General features: G+C 37.4%; 1 protein-coding gene across 1 annotated transcript; it reads right to left on the reverse strand.

The window, feature by feature from the left end:
* Window positions 1–3,018: 3,018 nt before the first annotated feature.
* Window positions 3,019–3,792, reverse strand: LOC143387069 (26S proteasome non-ATPase regulatory subunit 8). The gene has a single exon (XM_076841726.1). The coding sequence runs from the start codon at window positions 3,790–3,792 to the stop codon at window positions 3,019–3,021; it is 774 nt and encodes a 257-aa protein (XP_076697841.1).
* Between the last annotated feature and the right edge of the window lie 15,550 nt (window positions 3,793–19,342).

Consider the following 19,342-nt stretch of genomic DNA (forward strand, 5'->3'; position numbering starts at 1 on the left):
TAAGTCACTGAGATCAAGATGACAGCAGTTATAGAAAACAAATCTCACCATATTTAAACATCTCTGAGTTGTAATGTGTAAATTCTGACTAAAGTGGCATAAGACAGACATTCTGTGATGCTCCCTGAGCTCTGTTTCCATTCATTGCTGGGAAACTAGAGTAAGGCAGCCCTAACATTCCAAGGTTAGCATTCAATTACTTTTATGGAGGAGAAAAGGTAACTTGTTTGTTAAATTTCTTAGTTGTTAGCATGCACAGCTATACTCTCCCACCAAAAGGAGAATATGAGCTGTTGATGCTAAATTTCAGTATCAATGGTTATAGTTTTAAGCACAATTTTATAAAGATGTCAAGACATATTCAGAACTATATGTCCAATACAAACTAATAAAAGTGTTTGGAAATAGTCCAGAAAAATCATATCAAAATGAACCTTATTTTTGGAAAATACACAATAGTAAATTTATAATATACCAATATTTTAAAATACCAATTGCATTAAACAGTCATACTTGACGGAGTTGCAATACTCTTATTTTAGCTCTTTTTATGGTAACATAAATCTATTTATTTCTAAGATAACTATATTCCAGAACAAAATATGTGGTAAGGCTTCATCATCAAATAATATTTTAGCTGGGTGTGGGGAAGGGGACAGAGGGTGCACTCCTGTAATTCCAGTACTTGGGAGGCTGAGGCAAGAGGATGGCAAGTTGGAGGCCGGCATGGCAATTTAGTGACAGCGTGTCTCAAAATAACATTTTTCAAAAAAGGTCAGGGAATGTAAATCAGTGATAGAATGCTTCCCTAGCATTGACAAGGCCCTGAGCCCAATCCCCAGTACCATTAAAAAAAAAAAAAAGTTTAGGCTTTGTTTTATTTTACCTATTTTTTTCCTTGTAAGTGCATTGACAGAATGGAAGCAACATATATAAATATAATTTCCTTAATAATTCAAAGAGATGGGCTTCTTATCATTTATTTGCAGAGTAGTTTTAGAGGTAATTTTGATGTCTTTTCCTAATCCTGCATTTGAATTATCTGAATAATGTACTTAGACTTTGCCAGTGAAACTAAGCCCAAAATGATGGGAAAATGAATGCCTTTTAGATCTCATGTTCTTAATCTGTAAAATTAAGACTTTGGAGTAAAAGATAGCTAAATATTAAACGTTTGAAATTTCTGTGATTTAGGGATTCTGTGAGATTCATCCTTGTCAGTCTTCATTACTTATACTAAAATCAGCAGAAACAATTATACACACAAATGTCACTGCATTAATAGCTATTATATCTTTATATTTTAAGTCATTTCAAAGTCCCATAAAAATTATGTAAAGAATCTTTAGTTGTGCTGCTGAGGGAAAACAAAAACAAAAACAAAAAACAACAAAAAACGAACCCTTAACTAAGGAAGGGTCCATATAGCCATCTGGTGGCTACTTCAGGAAATACACCTGTGTTTCCATCAAATAATTGAAAATTGGTATTTTTAAAAAATAGTAATTCTTTCACTAATTTAATATTTAAATAATTCTAAAAATCATACATTTTAATTTCTTAAGAATGCTCATTTGCTTGTATATGTTTTTAAAAGCATAGAGCTTTCCTCAATTTATTATGTACTTATCAGGCACAATACATCATTGTCTTTGATACTCATTATAAATCAAGTCACTATCACATTTTCAAGGTAATAGCTCCTTTAAAGTGAAAGCCCAGAATGTACATATATAAATCATATAATCATTGAATTTGTAAAATAAATACTCATTATATATGACTCCCAGGCAGTTAGTTCCTTCCAATTAATATACAAACATTAATGCATAAATACTTTTAAGCACTGGGATTCATGATCATTTGAAAAAGCAAATGCCAGTTTTTATAAACATCTCAGTCAGACATGGTGGTACACCTGTAATCTCAGCCATTCTGGAGACTGAGGGAGAAGCCTGCAGGTTGAGACCAGCCAAGGTAACTTAGCCAAGCCCTAAGCAACTTAGCAAGACCCTGTCTCAATATTAAAAAGAAAAAGAGTTGCGGATGTAGCTCAATGGTAAAGTGCACCTGGGTTCAATTCTCAGTTAAAAAAAAGAAAAGAAAGAAAAAGAAAAAAGAGAGAAATAGTATGTTGTTAAAAGACAGGTAGTTTCCCCACCCCAACTAAATCTAGCCATATATTGCTTTCTGATACTGTAGCCTGTTTAAAAAATTCCACAAATATTCTGAATACGGTTTTTTGAAAGAACACTTTCTTTTTGAGACAGCTATTTCTAAACATTGAAATAAAAGCAATTTTATAACCCATCATGACCATAACAAAATGACAAACTTATTATGGATATTCTTACTGAGGTTTTACAGGCAAAAACAAAAGAAATGTGTAAATTTACTTGAAGGATATTTTGCTATATGTCTATGTAAGAAAAAAGAAATATAGATATGAAAAATAATCCATGTGGTATATTTTCCCCCAAAAGCAATAATATTCTCAATGTATTAAAATAAAAAAAGGGTTGTTCAAAAAGCAAGTTTACGAAGTTAGCAGTACATTTGCACAGAACAATATTTTTTTTATTGTTGGTAAAGTATTTTGCTAGGTACTTGTGACATCATTTTACATAAGATATAATGCAATGTTTATTTAAACAGGGAGAATTGTCTACACATATTGCCCAGATGAAACCCTTGCTCAGAATCGATTTTCAAATGTGTAATATTTTTCTCATGTAATTTCATTGGTAAAATTTATGAATGGTGAATGTTCTTATGTCAAGAGTGTATAGAAGCAATGTATTAACATTTTAGAACGGTGATGACTAAATCTTTGAAGACAGTAAATCTGGTAACTAAAGAAAAAATATTAAAATAATCCAAACAACTTTTTCAACTCCAACACTTTTGTTTTTTTTTTTTCCCCTGGAAGAAGGAACGTCAATCTAACTTACTGGCGGGCAGCATGCACTGTGACTATTTTAAATAACCAGGCCCTGCCCTGCCCCAGGGTCAATGGGCTCAAACAATCATCTCCAGCTGCCAAGCGTACTCCATGACCTGCTTGGCTAATTCCGTGGAGGGAATGGTGGTGTCTTCTGGCTTCTGCTGCTGGCTGGAAAAACTGTAGTAGCTGTTGGGGCCCAGGACCCACCCTCGCTTCTTAGCATACTCCATCATCTTTCTGGGTGTATTGAAGAAGAGGATCCGGGTGGCCTCAGTGAAAAGGATTCTCTCATAGGCCTTCTCAATGCACCCTGCAATCTCATCCCTGATGGTGTCCAGCAGAATGTCGATGAAGAAGGTGTAGCTCTCGGCAGGGATGTTACCTTTGGCCAGGAACACCTTGTTGTAGCTGCCCTCCATCAGGTACTGCTCAATGGACACAGGGTGCTTGATGTAGACATTGGACTGGATGTCCTTGGCCGGCAGGCGCTCCAACTCCGTATGAAACTCAGCCACCCGGTTCTGGGACAGCAGGAAGAGGAGGTTGAGGCCCAGGAGCTGGTGCATGTAGGCGGACTCCGGCAGCTGCCCCTTGTAATCAAAGTAGTAGCATTTGAGCTGGGCCATGTAGCGCTTGAAGGAGGGGATGTTCTTGCGAAGGATGCTCCACTGGGCCCCAATCTCCAAAATATCACGGGCCAGGATGAGCTGTTGTTTGGTCAGCTTGGTCCCCGTGGTGGGCAGGAAGTTCAGCTCCAGCAGAACCAGCTTGAGGCGGCCCAGCTCTTCTCCGCACTTGCTGAGATTGGGGCTCTTCCGGTTCCACTCCCCCTTGAGTTGCTCGTACATGCCGGCCGCCGCCTGCAGGACTGCAGACCCCGAGCTCCAGATGCTGGCCGTGGCCGTCCTGTTCACCATGCTGACCGCCATCTTCAGCGACATGGCAAACTGCCGGCCCAGGAAACGGCCGAGATGCCTCCAAGGAGCTCAACCGCAGAAGTGGAGCCTGGATTCTAATGTTTTTTAATATGCTAATTTATGCTAATTTAAACAATAATTTCCTCACTAAAACTGGGACTTTAGATTCAATCTCTGGAAGTCACACAGAACCGAGATCATTCAACCCCACTTCCTGAATTCCTGATTTCTAAGTGCAATTCTCAAGCCAAGAAAAATAGGGAAGCATCAAATTTTAAGGATTCAAGCAGAAGCAAATATGTGTGGGAAGAACTAAAATCATATGTATAAAACAGAGATTTATTGTCCACAAATAGCTAAGCTTTCTGTGGAGAATATGATACGAATTGAATTTCCTATCACAAGAGTTTTGTGCATTTAATACTATTCTTGGATCCATGGGGTATTTCTGTGTATGAATGTATTGTGCATGTTTTAATAAGTGGATCAAAGTGCAGATTCTAGAGTCAGATACTCCCTGTCTGAATGTCAAATTTATTGCTTAAGAAATAGCCCACGTTGAGAATTATCTTAAATTTAGTATGTCCTTTTTTTTGTTATGAAATTAGAGAATATTTTACGTATGCACACATTCATCATATATAAGTGAATAATTATAAAGTGAACAATCAAATAACTATCACACAAGTCAAGAAAGGACTTTACCTATAAGCAAAGCTCCACCATTTGTCCCTCCCATATTATCTCCAATTTTCTGCCAGTTTTACCATCTCAGCATGAATATTACACAGTATATTTTACCCTGGATTTGATTTTCATATAAATGGAATCATAACATATGCATTTATTTGTGTCCTGATTCTTTCTCTCACATTTATTTGTGAGATCTGTTTATGTTGTGCATAGCTGTGGTGGGTTGATTTTCATGGCTCTATAGAGTTGAATGACTACGTATATAAATGTATTTGTTCATTCTACTATCAATGACCATGTGTGTTATTTTCAGCTTAGAGTCATTACAAACAAATCACTATAAAGGGTCTTGTGCATGTAACATGAAGAATACGTGCAAGATTATTTCCAGGATATGTACCTGGGGGGTAATTGTTGGTTTACCACATGTGTGTTTTCAACTATATGGCAGAGAACTTTTTCTCAGAAAGTAGTTGCCCCAGTATGCAGTCACATTTGTCATGGGAGGAGTTTCCTTTGCTAAATACCTTCCTCAAAATTTGCTATTAAACTTTTCAATTTTTATATCTATTAGCAAGTTATCTTCTCATTTTGGTTAAATTTTAAGTTTCCTTGACTACAAATAGGGTTAGTCATCTTTCAGTGTGCTTGCTGGCTATTTGTATTTCCTCTTTTATAAAATATCTCTTCATTTCTTACTGATTTATAGGGATTGCCCATACAGTACAGATACTAGAGCTTTATAAAGCATGTTGCAAACATCGTGTATCATATTGGGGCTTGCTTGTTTTACTTCTTTTTATAGTTGTCTTTTAACAAACATTTTTTTTTAACCTGAGGTATAATACATACAGAGTGAAATGTTCAGACTTCCTCTTCTACTCTAAAGAAGATTTTATGTAAAGTGAATATTATTTTTTCCTTAAATTTACTATAGTCAGCTCAGGGGTAGAGCACTTGCTTAGCATGCAAAAGGGTCTGGATTCAATTTCCAGCACTGAAAAAAAAATTCAACAAATAAAATAAACATAGCATTCAAAGGGTGCCGCAGCCGGACTGCAGCAAAATAACCAGGGGGTGATGAACAACTTGTGTAGATTGATACAGCAGGAGAGGGAGCCCTATATTGTAGGACTGGAGCGATATTTATACATTCCACACAGCTTATCTTAATTAGCATAAACTAGATACAGAAGTCAACCAATAAGGAATCTCCACGCTTAATGGCTAGCTTTTGTTACTTCACAAACCACTCCCTCTGGCATTTTGCCAGGCGCCATCCATACTTGTTTACAGACTCTAACAAAAGGGGACAAAGCTTTTGGATTGATGACAAAGCTCTGGAGTACTTGAAGTAGCCACACTAATTATGTTATAGTATAAATGATTAACAATATTATAAGAACCTTACTATTTTAAAAGAAGAGATAATTTCCCTCAATGAGATTCAGATTAATGAATTTTCAGGTAGTGTGACAAAATAAACTAACACTTTGTAGTCATAGATAGTTGTGTGGATGTAATTCATATGAATATTTCAACAGCCTTTCTGCCTCCTTCCTTTGTTTTCACACTTATATAAAATAATTGGTTCTTTGTCAACAAAATCTTACTATTCAGAATCCTAATCAAGGTTTTAGGACACCATGATTCCTTCTGTTATGATTCCATCTACTATAGACCGAATGTTGGTTTCCCTCAACCCTATCAAATCCTTAAATTGAAACCTAATCTCTAAGGTGATAGCATTTGGAGGTGGGGCCTTTGGAAGTCTTGACCTTCACTATTGGGATTAGTGCTCTTACAAGAGGCTTGGAGAATCCCTCTTCCCTTTCTGCCCTTTGAGGACAAAATGAAAAGACAGCCAGTAAGCAGATCCTCGCCAGACACCAAATCCGCTAGCACCTTCATCTTGGTATTCCCAGCACTGGAGACTGTAAGAAATAAATTCCTGTAGATTATAAATCATTTTGCTATAGAAGCTGGAATGAGCTAAGATACCAATCCACATATATCCCTCACTTCTATGAACTTTTATTGAATTGCATGATTTTATTATGTTCTCTCATCCTAGAACTCTTCCATGTACCTCTCAAATTTTGTATGATGACAATTTCTGTTGCAAGTGACAGAAATTCAACACAAAGTAACCTAAGTAAAATGGAAATCTACTGACTCACAAAACCAAATAATGGAAAAACAGGATTAGAGTGTATTTCAGCAGTAAAAGCTGGAGTTCTGGAGCACCAGAACTCTCTTTTAAAATTTTTCTTCTTTCTCTCTTCACTTACTACCCCATCACTAGTCTAGGCTTTTATTTTTGTATGTCTGTCTCAGGTGTCTCTATAAAACAGAACCTGTCAGTGTTCATGTCTTACAAGTTTGTGATTCAAGACAAAAGAACTATATTTCCCTCCCCCACCATGGACATTCAAGGAAGGACTCTAATCGGTCCACTTGAGTCACATGTCTGCCATTTGGATATTGTGATCAAAGGGATATGCAAGTGTCATTAGCCCAGCCTGACACTGTGCCTCTCAACACATAGAGAATAGACACACTGGGCAGATTACTGTGATTGGCTTCCCATGGCAACCTTCTAGACCTCCTAGGGTGGGGTGAAGTAGGTCCCAAAGGATGTGTGTGGATAGAGTTGGAAGTTACCTGATAAAGGGAAGAGCCATGAACAAATGAAAACTACAATCTCCTAGAAAGTAGAAATCTCAGCTCATCCTTCAATATCTGCCTCACAACCAAGTATTTCTTGTCTTTAAAAAAAAAATAGTGGTTTCAGGAGCTGTCTGATCATAGGAGATATTTATGGCTTTTTGTTTTATTTTGTTTTGTATTTATATTTAGCTCGATGAAGGGATAGTATTCTTATGTTTTTTCCAGATTGGTAAAATAGACACTGGTGTTGAAAAATCAAAGGAAGAAAGAATGTTTAGAGGGTGAGGTAAAGATATTGAATTCAGAATACCTGAATATTATAAAAATAGAAAAATACATTTGTGTTTAGTGATAGATTTGGCATGCCTTCTCTTCTCTGTTTCTTTAAATTTTATCCATAATTCCAAGTATAATTTATGTCTTCCTTTCAACTGCCACCATCAGTAGATTTCTAATCATCATCGACCTCTCCTTTCAGTAACCCTATGCTGTTTACTATATTTTTTTTCTACAAGGTAGTCATTTGATAATTTATTTAAAATCACAGAATAATGAAGATCTATGTCCTTAATAATTTCTTATGAGGATGTTTTTGCTGTCTCAGATTCTAAAATTTTTTTTAATGAAAAGTGACATGCCTCTTGCTTCTCTTTAAAATTATATAATACCCATCATACCTCTAAATACACACTTCTTCAGTTGATGTTTGTGGACAGCAAAGAAGCAAAATAGAATGTTAGGAACTTCCAGCAGGATTTATCTCCTTACTGCTCTGAAGGTAGTTTAAGAAAAAAAAAGAATAGCGAGGCACTGTGGCACCTACCTGTAATCCCAGCTACACTGGAGGCCAAGGCAGGAGGATCAAAAGTTTGAGGTCAACTTGTGCAACTTAGCAAGTCACTGTCTCAAAATTAAAAAGAGAAAGGGCTGGGGATGTAGCTCAGTGGCTGGCTGAGTATCCTTGAAAAAAAAAATTAAACAAACAAACAAATAAAATAAGAAAAGGGCATAATGTCTACTACATATGTATTCTCATTTAGTCTTACAGATGCCAGGTCATTACCATCTTCCCTGAGATCTGTAGACTTGCTAATGCACCAGATGAATTCTGAAATTGCATAACCACATTGAGGAAGCCTATTTCTGACCAACTACCATATAAGTCTTTCTTCTATACCCCATGATACTTTCAAATTTAGGTCACATAATCCTTCTATCTATGAAACACTTCTGTAAGAGTCAAATAAACCAAAATAAGTAAAAAATGATATTCGATATTGCAAATATAGAGACCCAAGAACACAAAATAAAATGGCAGTGATGGGAGAGCAAACATGACCTTGACCTAAATTCCAGCACAGAAAATACATCCAGGTTAGCCACTTGCAGACATGCAGCTATAAATTTGTAGCTCTTTGTATTGTAATGCAGACTAAGTAAGTGTAGCCTGCTTTCGGACTTAAAAGTTGGAAAGCAAAATGCCCTAGAAAATTTTTGATAAAATTTGTGGTTTTAGAAAATCACTTTGATTGTAGTGTGAATAATAGGGAGGACCAAAATTATGTGAGGGGTCAGCTAAAAAGCTGTTGCAATACTTTTGTCTTGAAATGAGAGTAGCCTGTGTCAGATGGTGGCAGTGAGTAGAGATGGACAAATGAACACAGAGATCCCAGGAAGCAAAACTGATGGGCTTGCCTGTGAGGACCTGAGGAGAAGGAAGCCTCTAGGTTTTAGCTTGAAAAGCTTCCCATTATCTACTCACTTGGGGGACACTAAAGTAAGACAGGTTTGTGTGAGAAGACCTGAGATTTTTCAAGATGACTTTCAGGTGTCTGAGAGGAGATGAGTCCACAGCATCTTGTATCAACTCTTTTAGTAATTTGCATTCACTTTTGTCCCTTTTAGTCCATTTGCAGGAGGGTAGGGGGGCAGCTGCGGGGGATTTAACTCAGGTACACTCAACCACTGAGCCACATCCCCAGTTCTATTTAGAGACAGGGTCTTATTGAGTTGCTTAGCACCTTGATTTTGCTGAGGCTTGCTTTGAACTCGCGATCCTCCTGCCTCAACCTCCTGAGCCACTGGGGTTCCAGGCATGTGCCACCACACCTGGGCTTTTAATCCATTTTTGACAGTGAAGCCAGAATCATCTTACAAATCCCCCAATTTAATTTTAATACTTCTCCTCCTCCTGTTTAAAACCCTTAAATTACTTCCCACTGCATTTAAGATTAAACACACACACACACACAAACACACACACACACACACCCTAAATTCTACATATTTAGAACCCACAGTTAGTTTCCAACTGCTCAAAACATACAGACCTGTAGCTTCATCACAGCTTTGCATGATCCAGAGCATGATAACTCTCTATTTCTGCAGCGTTTCCCACAAAGACCCCTTACCCTCAATATCACTTCCATCTCAGTGGTTTTCTTTTGTTCCTTTGGATATGCCAAGTTTTCTCTCAATATAGGGCCATTGCCATGTGCCAATTTCTTAATCTGTCTGTCTAGAATATTTATCTCCGTGATAACTGATTCTCATTCATATCACAGGTAAAAATGTATTTCTTCAAGGAAGCATTTTCTTCTCCTTTCAAGTTCTTGTATCTTTTTAAATGTTCAGGAAATGCTAACACCTGTACCAAAACCCAGGTGAGTCTGACCAAGCTCATGATTCTAATGACTAAGATGCTTTTCACCCTCCAGCTTAAGAGTTTCCTTATCCACTGCCCCATAGTTAGGAATATATAATCCGTTCAATTTTATTTTCAATAAGAACATGAACCTAAAGAACAAAAATCTGACAAAAATTGAATATAAGAATGAATTTCATCTAAAAGTAATTTAACATTCAGTAGTTTTTTTGTAATACTCAAAGCAGAAACTTACTGATAATTAATAGTAAGAATTTCCAAAGCTTAAGTTGTGCTTAAGATATACCAAGTGTATTGGTGAGCATGAGTACCATCTGGGAGCAGGAAATGTGTGAACCCATGATTTTGGAAGGTCTCTCACAGAGATTAACCTTTATGGAATAAAATTGCAAACTGATGTGTAACTTTTAAGACATCTTATCAAGCAAAGGAATAAGTAAGAAATCTTCTATTCTTAAAGAAAAGAGGTGAGATGTACTAATGAGGCTGCTTAGAGAGGTTTGCATTTTCAGTATTTGTACCATGTGGTAGATTTAAAAAAAAGGCTTCAGGGCTGTCACTCCATCACCCTTCACAACACTAGATTCACTTTTTTCTCTCTCTCTTTAACAGCTAAGGATATTATCATTTATGTAGAGGTCACTGAGAGGGTAATACTACTCTTGGTTGATGCTAATGAAAAGGTACAGTGGTGACATGAGTTAATTGCATAGTTACCACACAATTACCAATTTATGTTCTACTGATGTTAACAGAGAGTGGAAGTGAACGAGCATTATGTGTACTGAGTACTGCATCACATAATAGTATAAGAATAGTGCTGGATAGTAAGTGACATTTTCATGAACTGACTTATTCACATAAATAAAAAGGATGAAAAATGTATGCTTCTAATGTTTATTGGTTCTATTGCTGCTTAAAAATGAACCTGAAACTTGATTGGGGTTTCTTCTCTTTCTCAATCATTCATGCTTTAAATCCCTGACTGCTAGACATTTTTAACAAAATTAATTTAATGTTATGCTACTAATACAGTTATACTGTGCTCTTGAACACAGGCTTCATTTTTACTTCGTTTTTTAATAAGTGAAATTTTTCCATAAATGAGATATATAAAAAACAGATGCAGAAAAATAAATTAAACCATGGATTCATGTTCCACTACTGAACAAAATTTCATTTAAAGACGATTTTGTTAAATAAAAAATGATTTCTTTTTGTAATATTTTGTTAGTTTTTTTACTTTCACTTAAGTTTTAAGGTCTTCAGCTATAGGTAAATATTTTTGCAAATCCCTGGAAAAGTAAAAAGAATTTTTTTTTTACTTTCAAAATTAACCCTTGAGGTATACCTGATGCATGATAGATAAATTTATTTTAAATATATAGTTCAGTGAAAGCATTCCCATTTAAAAAAAAAGTATAAGGTATATTTAGTGATTCTCTAAAGGATGTTTTCAATAAAATTCTTTTATAAAATTATCCACGGAATCTTTAAACTCACCCCTTGAGAAATGTTACTCTAATGTCAAGTAGAGTCCATATTCTACCCACCACCCACACAGGTGTAGAGTAAATACAATGATGAACTTTTTGTGAAAACAATTTAATGTCAAACATGCTTTTTGATTAGAATAAATAATAGGCTCCACACATTTGCCCACCCACTTCTGCTGCTCTTCAGCCACAAGAAGCAGAGTGATAAGAAGCTAGAATCAACTGGGCATGGTGACACACACCTGTAATCCCAGTGACTCCGGAGGCTGAGGCAGAAGGATTGCAAGTCTGAGGCTAGTCTCAGCAAAGCAACAAAACTCTCAGTAACTTAGCAAGACCTTGTCTCAAAATAAAAAATAAAAAGAAGTGGAGATATAACTCAGTGGTAAAGCACCCCTGGGGTCAATCTCCAGTACCAAAAAAAAAAAAATGGCAGCAGCAGCAACAGCAGCTTGAATAATAACAATCACAAATTGTTTTTTATTATATAATCATAAGTATATATCAAATACAAAGCATTTGTAGATACTGAAGACACTGAAGGTACAGTTAGTTGTAAATTGGACATACACAATCCTTCTTTACCTTGTCTGACATTTTTGTAATCCATTTAATACTGTGTACTAAATCTATTCTTGCTAAATTTATTAGATCCTGTTCTTTGTTGACTGATACAGCTACTAATGCTTTCTTTTTTAGTTGCATGACCTAAATTATTATCTTTTCCTACATCTGCCTTGACTGACTCAATAGAATATCCTCACTGTAGACTGCATATGGGATTCTATCCAATTTCCACTAAGGGGGGAGAAATTTTTCCAATTGTTTCAGACATAAATAGAATTCCCATTAGGCAGAAAGTGGCCTCTGTCGTGTATGTTCTTAATTGCTTCACTCTCATAGTTATATAGCCTGCCAAAGAATCTTAAGGTTAATATGTTCATGCATCAGGATTAAAGTTCTGAAAGTGTTGTCATTGCACCAGCAGCATCAACACCACCTGGGGACCTCTTAGAAATTCTGTTTCCTGGGTCCCATCCCAGACCTACTAGATCAGAAATTCAAAAGTTGGGGCTTCCAAATCTGTGTCTTAACGAATCCTTCAGGTAAGTCTAATGCATACTTAGTTGGACAATTTGTGGGCTGCATGATGCTCAAATAACAAACGTTTTATGACTTAGAACAGCAGAGCTTTAATAGTCATCCAGAAGGATATTTTCGTGTGTTACCTGGCTTCTCCCTTCTGTGATGTCCTCACTTGCTAAGTATGCTAAAAGAACACTGCTGCTCTCATTTTAAAGACGAAAAAACCTCTGGTAATTAAATGTCCTATCCTAGAAATATACATGTAATATCCACTTAGAACTCATTAGTTAGATCTGGTTACTATGTCTCAGTCAATTCCAGGAGGATTGAAAATATTATCTAACATATTTCTAGAAGGTGGAGATCAGAAATAGTGAAGGATTTTTTTTAACCCCAACAGTGTATAAATCTGATAACCAAATATATGGTTGGTTCTCCTTTCTGCAGATAAAACACTCACCCACTATCCAAGAAAAATAAAACAAAAGTCCCATCCATTGTGGCATTGAGTTCAAAGGCCACATAGTTTGGATGAAGTATCTTATAAAGTTGGGGATGAGCTGTGGGAGACATTATAGCAGGCCTGGGTGTATCTCTTTCTCATCCAGATAACCAGGAAAGAAGGGCCAGTTACTCTCATCCTAATAACAAATGATGGGAAAGGATGCTCATCCATAAGAAATGCTTCAATCTAGAAAAAAGGAATAAGGCTCCCACAGCAGTCCTTGGTCTATAGCAAGTGTGAAATCCTGCTGAGCAAATTCTGCAAGGAACTTCTACCCCCAAATAGTGTGTTCATTCAGGTCCTCCAAGAAGCAAGTGCCATGATTGAGGTGAACATGCAGTAATCATATTAGGTGAAATACCTGCAAGAGAATATGGAAAAGGAGCCAGAGAAGACTGGGATCCGAGTATGATGTGAGTCTCATTTTGAGTAAACAGAGGAAAGGAAGGCTGGTTAGAAGCATCCTCAAAGGCCAGGCAGCCAAAGGAAGGTTCAAACCAGGTTACCAGGGGTTTCTGGAGCTCATGTCAGCCATTAGAGTAATCTCCTATCTCAAATGAGCCTGCCTTAGGAGAAATGGCTCCACTTTAGCACTCATGGTGCACTCAGTCAACAACCTTGAGAGCCAGTGGGAAGTGTGCTCCTGAAACAAACAGCGACAGATAGATACCTAAGTGAAGCAGCCTGGTCAATTAAGCTCCCTGCAGGTGGACCTCTGTGAGGCACATTCTCATGGCCAACACAACACGCGTTGTCATGCAGATAGATGCACTTCTCACACTGGTTCAGGGAGCAGCTTGTATTCTTGCAGATCCTTCTTTTTAAGAGGAACCTAGAAAATGAAGAGTAGTGAGATGAATGACAAACCCTTGCATTGCAGTTGATCTTGGGGACAGCACTTGTACTTATTTTCCTCCTTCTCCTCCAAGTACTCTAACTCCTCCCACCTTCAGTATCTCCTGGCAGGTACTTGTATACACACCCTCTACCTCCTCCTGCTGATCAGGAATCGCTCCTTATGGGTTATTCTTCTCCCGGTCAGCTGGTCCCTGGACACACGAAATTCACAGTGGCCTGGTAGCAGCTGTAACTTGCTATGTTTCCCTCAAAAGTACATCCCTTCAAGGACCAAGACTTTCAACCCTGCAGAGTTGGTGAAGACAGGAATCCCAGAGTTTGTGTGGATAGTGTCATCACCATGTTAAAGGGACGGCAGTATTTCCCAGTGTATCATTGGGAACGATGGGTTTAGAAGTTGCTTCTGCTTTTACCTCTTGACTGTTGGACCCAGGTATTTTTCTTCTTTTGGACACAGCACCATGTAATAAGTCTTTGGTGATAAATACACATATTCTGAAGGATGGCATCCCATCCTTCCAGGTATTTCCTCCAATGTGGAATTTCAATTATCTACAGTTTAGTGAAGCTGGCTGCCTCCAGTTGTGCAGTATAAAATATGACAGGAGATCCCGTTTTGGGTCTGCTCCCACATTCTTAATTTTGGCACTGTGTGTTATGCTGGGAGATATCTCTAGTTATCAACCTGGCATACAGACCAGGGAGGATGAGCAATTTCTAAGCAGGAAGAGAGGTGCTTGCTGCCCTGAATGGGAGAGGTTTCTGCAGCATAAAGAAAATGCTAGCTCTTATTAGAGCAGAGTGAGCAACTTCTGTAACAGTAGAAGGTCCAGGAGAGTCATGGGACAACAACCATTAGGCAATCTGTCTGCTTCACTGTGTGCTATGACTCAAGTCCAAAGTTTTCTCAACCAGTGCCCTGACTTTGTTGTAACCAACCTGTCATGGTTAATCATTGAAATGTCTATGGAATACCGTATTCTGACACTGAGGTCTTCAGCTTACCCTTCACTCTGTCTGCCCTGCCTCTACAGGTAATAAGGGTCTGACTGTAAAACAAAAAAATCTCAGTCTTCCAAACTTAGAGTTGTGTATGCCACTGAACAATGGGGATGCATTCTGAGAAACGTGTCTTTAGCAAATTTTGTCATAATTTAAACCCTACAGAGTGTTTATGCACACAACTAGATGGTCTGGGTGGATCAGGCAATGTGACCTCGATATAATCGAAAACAGGCAAACAGTAGATGTATGAGGCTGCTGCCAAGGTCCCATGGCATTCTGTCTTCCAGAAAACTCTTTTTGTGTAACTAGAAGGAATACACTCTAAAATCAGGATAAAAGGTATAGTATGTAAATACAGAAACTAGTCGTATAGTCATTTATTATCATTATCCAGTATTATGTACTGTAAATAATTATACTGTTCTTTTCTATGTCTGTCAGCACAGCAGGTTCACTTACACCAGAATCACCACAAACGCATAATGTGCTACATTATGATGTTGTGTTGTCCAGGATGTCACTAGTGATGGAAATTTTCAGCTCCATTACCATATTGGACCATCATAGTATATATTCCCTGTCCTTTACCTGAATGTCATCATGCAGTACACGACTCTATTTTCTGCTGGTCAACAGCCCTCACTCTCTCATTATTCTTTTGCAGGATGAATAAAATGCAACAATAATTAATGAGCTTAGCTTTCCTTGGAGGCATTGGTACCCCCATATTTTTTCAAATACCTGCATCATTATGATATCTTCTATAGAAATTTTCTTTATGGGGACTTTTTCCCAGGTGATCTGTGTTGATACCTTTAGTGGTCATTTTGCAAAGCTTGTGCCAGATCTGCATTCCACTTACCCACCAGGAAGGTGTCTTCTTCACCTGCCTATGTTGGGTGAGCTATGTGTATCTTTTACTTGCTGGAGTTAAGAAATGTTTGAATCTTCCAACTCTAATTGTATTCCCCTTTGATTCTGCTTACACATGGGTAAAGTCATGTTTTAATCTTTTCTATTGTAATCTTGCCAAACATAGCTAATGGCAACAAACATTTCTGCTAACATGTATTTTCAGATCATGTTTCCTGGAGCTCAATTTTAACTAGGTATATAATCTGACTTTCAAATTAATGAAGCCAAGACTGGAGATGTAGCTCAGTGATAGAGTGCTTGCTGGCATGAATGAGACCCTGAGTTCTATCCCCAGCACTGCAGGGAAAAATCCAAAAAGCAAATAAAAGACCAATATAGTCAACAGTTACCAAATGCACTACTGACACATTTCATGGATTCCAGTTTTTGAATCCAGTTTTCTCTCCAACTATATATGTCCAGCCCTCTAACTACTGTTGCCATATACTTAAGAAGATTTTAGTGTCTTGCAAAGTAGAACCCCACTTTCTGTTTCAGTTAAAATTGGCTAGCTTATTCCATATTAGCAAACAAACCCAAATGTTTCAGAGTAACAACCAGGGTTTCTTTTTCTTCCTTATGTAAATATCCTTTAGTGGAACATCTGAGAATCTCTTCCTTAATGTGTTGATTTTGCAACCAGGCTGATGGACTACTCTCCATTTGCATCACAACTATATGGGTCAATCCTTGCCACCACCATGATGAGTGACCAATTCCACAGGGGTGCACCCAGCCACCATGAAGGCAACTGACTGTAAATGGGACTTAGCCCAGTTGACACAGGAGCACAGTTCTGCCACCTAAGATATCTGCCAACATTCTAATTCTTCCCATGAGTAATATGGCTTACCCAAATGTTCCTAAAAATGTGGGGGAAATACCAAGTGGATGTATAGAGAGATATTAACTTCCTATGAGGTAAACGTAGTAATTTGAAAACTTCAACCTTCAGGAAGTAGTAGATAGTAGAGAACTCACACATAAATCCCTAGTTGCCCTTCTTGCCACCATATTCTCCTGTATCAGTCATGATCCCTCATGAGATTATAACCCTATTTGAAATTTTAACAACAAAAATGAACATTAAGAATTCTTAATCAGATAAAAGGTAGCTGTATTAGTCTCCTAGAGCAGCCATAACATAATACCATAGCCTTATGCATAGAAATGTATTTATCACAGATCTGGAGCCTAGAAGTCCAAGTTCAAGGCTCCATCCAATTTGATTTCTAGTGAGGGCTATCTTCTGACTTGCAGATGGCTACCTAAGAACACTAATCCTATCAGACTAAGTTCCTACTCTTATGATCTCATTTAAACTTATTTTGCTAGAGAGCCCATTTGCAAATGAAGTTACACTAGGCGAATCTAATCCCCAGTTTATTGTTCTCAAACTAAGAACTTAAGGAAACACAAACATTTAGTTTATAGGGCACCAAAATTTTCATCTGATTTCAGAGTGATCCAAACCTAAGAAAATCTAATAATCACTGATATGAAGATAAATTATGAACTAGAAAATTAAAGGGCTGCTTAGAGTGCATAGATTGTCTTGAAAAAACTATTATTATTTAAGATACTGATAGGTTAGAATTTGAAATATAAGATAGTCACTATTGCCTACTCAATACCTATTCACCCGTATTTATTTATTACGATAGTTAGGGCAGGAGGTGGCCACAAATGCCTATTATTATTGTTAGTCAGCTCTTCATTAGTATGACAAAATACCTGAGAAAATCACTGTAAAGAAGGAAGGACTTATTTTGTCTCATGGTTTCAGAAGTTTTCATCCATGCTTTGTTAGCTCTATTATTTCTGGCCTACAGATGAGGCAGAACATCGAGGTGGAAGGGTGTGGTGGAACAAAACTGCTCATCTCATGACAACCAGAAAGGAGAGAGAGATAGAGGGATAGAGATACAGATAAAGATGAAAGAAAGAAAGAAAGAAAGAAAGAAAGAATTAATCCAGGGACAAAATAAACCCTTCAAAGTCATACCCACTGTGATCCATCTCTTCCTCCTTCTAAAGTTTCCATCACCTTCCAACAGATCCACTAGCTTGGGACAAAGCCTTCAAAACATGAGACTTTGGGGACATTCCCGATCCACACTATAACTTCCCATACTCATAAGTGTTGTCACTTTGCCAGTCTCCCACCAGGAATTAGGATCTCTCTCTCTAATCCTTGAACCTTGGCTGGGCCTTATGATTGACTTTGGTAAATAGTGCATTAACAAATGGGATACAAATAGATACTTGGGCTGGGGATGTAGCTCAGTGGTAGAGAATATACTTAGCATACAAGAGGTCCTGGGTTCACTCCCTAGTACCACAAATTAAAAGAAATAAGAAAGTAAATAAGTAAATAAATAGGTTGGGTTTTTGGTTTTTGTTTTTGTTTGTTTGTTTGTTTGTTTAATGACTAGTGCATTGAAGCTTGTCTGGTCTTGTTTGTCATAATGCTTTGCTTACTGTGGGAAAAAGCCCTAGCCTCATGGAGGATAAGAAGTTCATATTGAAAGAGAGGGAGTCCCAGGCATCCCAGATGAGATCATAACCATGAGTGTGAGATCATGCACATCACCCAACTTGTCTCAGAATTGTACACCTCCTCCCGAATTAAGACATAGTGACTGTTATTGTTGTAAAGTCTTAAGTTACAAGGTGTTTTGTTATTCAGTAAAATACAACTTACTAATTAACAAAACCCCAAATGCTTTTGATCTGGCAGTCTTTCAGCCAAAGACACCTTCCTATAATCCACAGCTGTCTTCAGGATCCAGTTCTGGCCAAGGAGACGTAAATATACATCTAATATAAAATCTGATAGTGAAGTTGTCTAAAGGGAGGTGATAAGCCAAAGCTTCTATAACAATGATACTCAGGAGAAAGACTTGGGTTTGAATACAATTTAAAGAGTCAACAGCCAACCCCCGCTCCCGACCCCATATTTAAAATATTGAATGCATGGATTTTCCAGAAAGAATGAGAAGAAGAAATAAATATCTAAGGGAAAAATCTCAGGAAATACCAGTTGTTATGAGCTGGTTGAAGCAATAGACTTTGTGAATTAGGGTTGGAGTTATGTTAGTGCCCCTCTATCTTGGAAATCTAAGAAGCTACTTATCTCATCCATCCTTATAACTCATTTGTTTGTTGTTATGTACGGCGGTGCATGCCTGTAACCTCAGAAGCTCTGGAGGCTGAGGCAGGAGGATCATAAGTTAAAGGCCAGCCTTAGCATTTTAGTGAAGCCGTAAGCAACTTACTGAGACCCTGTTTCAAAATTGAGTATATATATATATATATATATATATATATATATATATATATATTGGATTATAGTAAATAACTTAATCCATTTAATCTATATATCTGAATGTATATATATATATATATTCATATATATATATATATATATATATACACACATATATATACACATATATGTATATGTACATATATAGAGAGAGAGCAGGGGGAGCACTGAGGATATGGCTCAATGCTTCACCACCACTGAGTTGAATCCCTAGTACAACAAAAGGAAAAAACAAATCTCACTTGATTGTGTGTGTAGAG

This window comes from Callospermophilus lateralis, unplaced genomic scaffold (genome assembly GCF_048772815.1).
Source record: "Callospermophilus lateralis isolate mCalLat2 unplaced genomic scaffold, mCalLat2.hap1 Scaffold_124, whole genome shotgun sequence".
NCBI lineage: Eukaryota > Metazoa > Chordata > Mammalia > Rodentia > Sciuridae > Callospermophilus > Callospermophilus lateralis.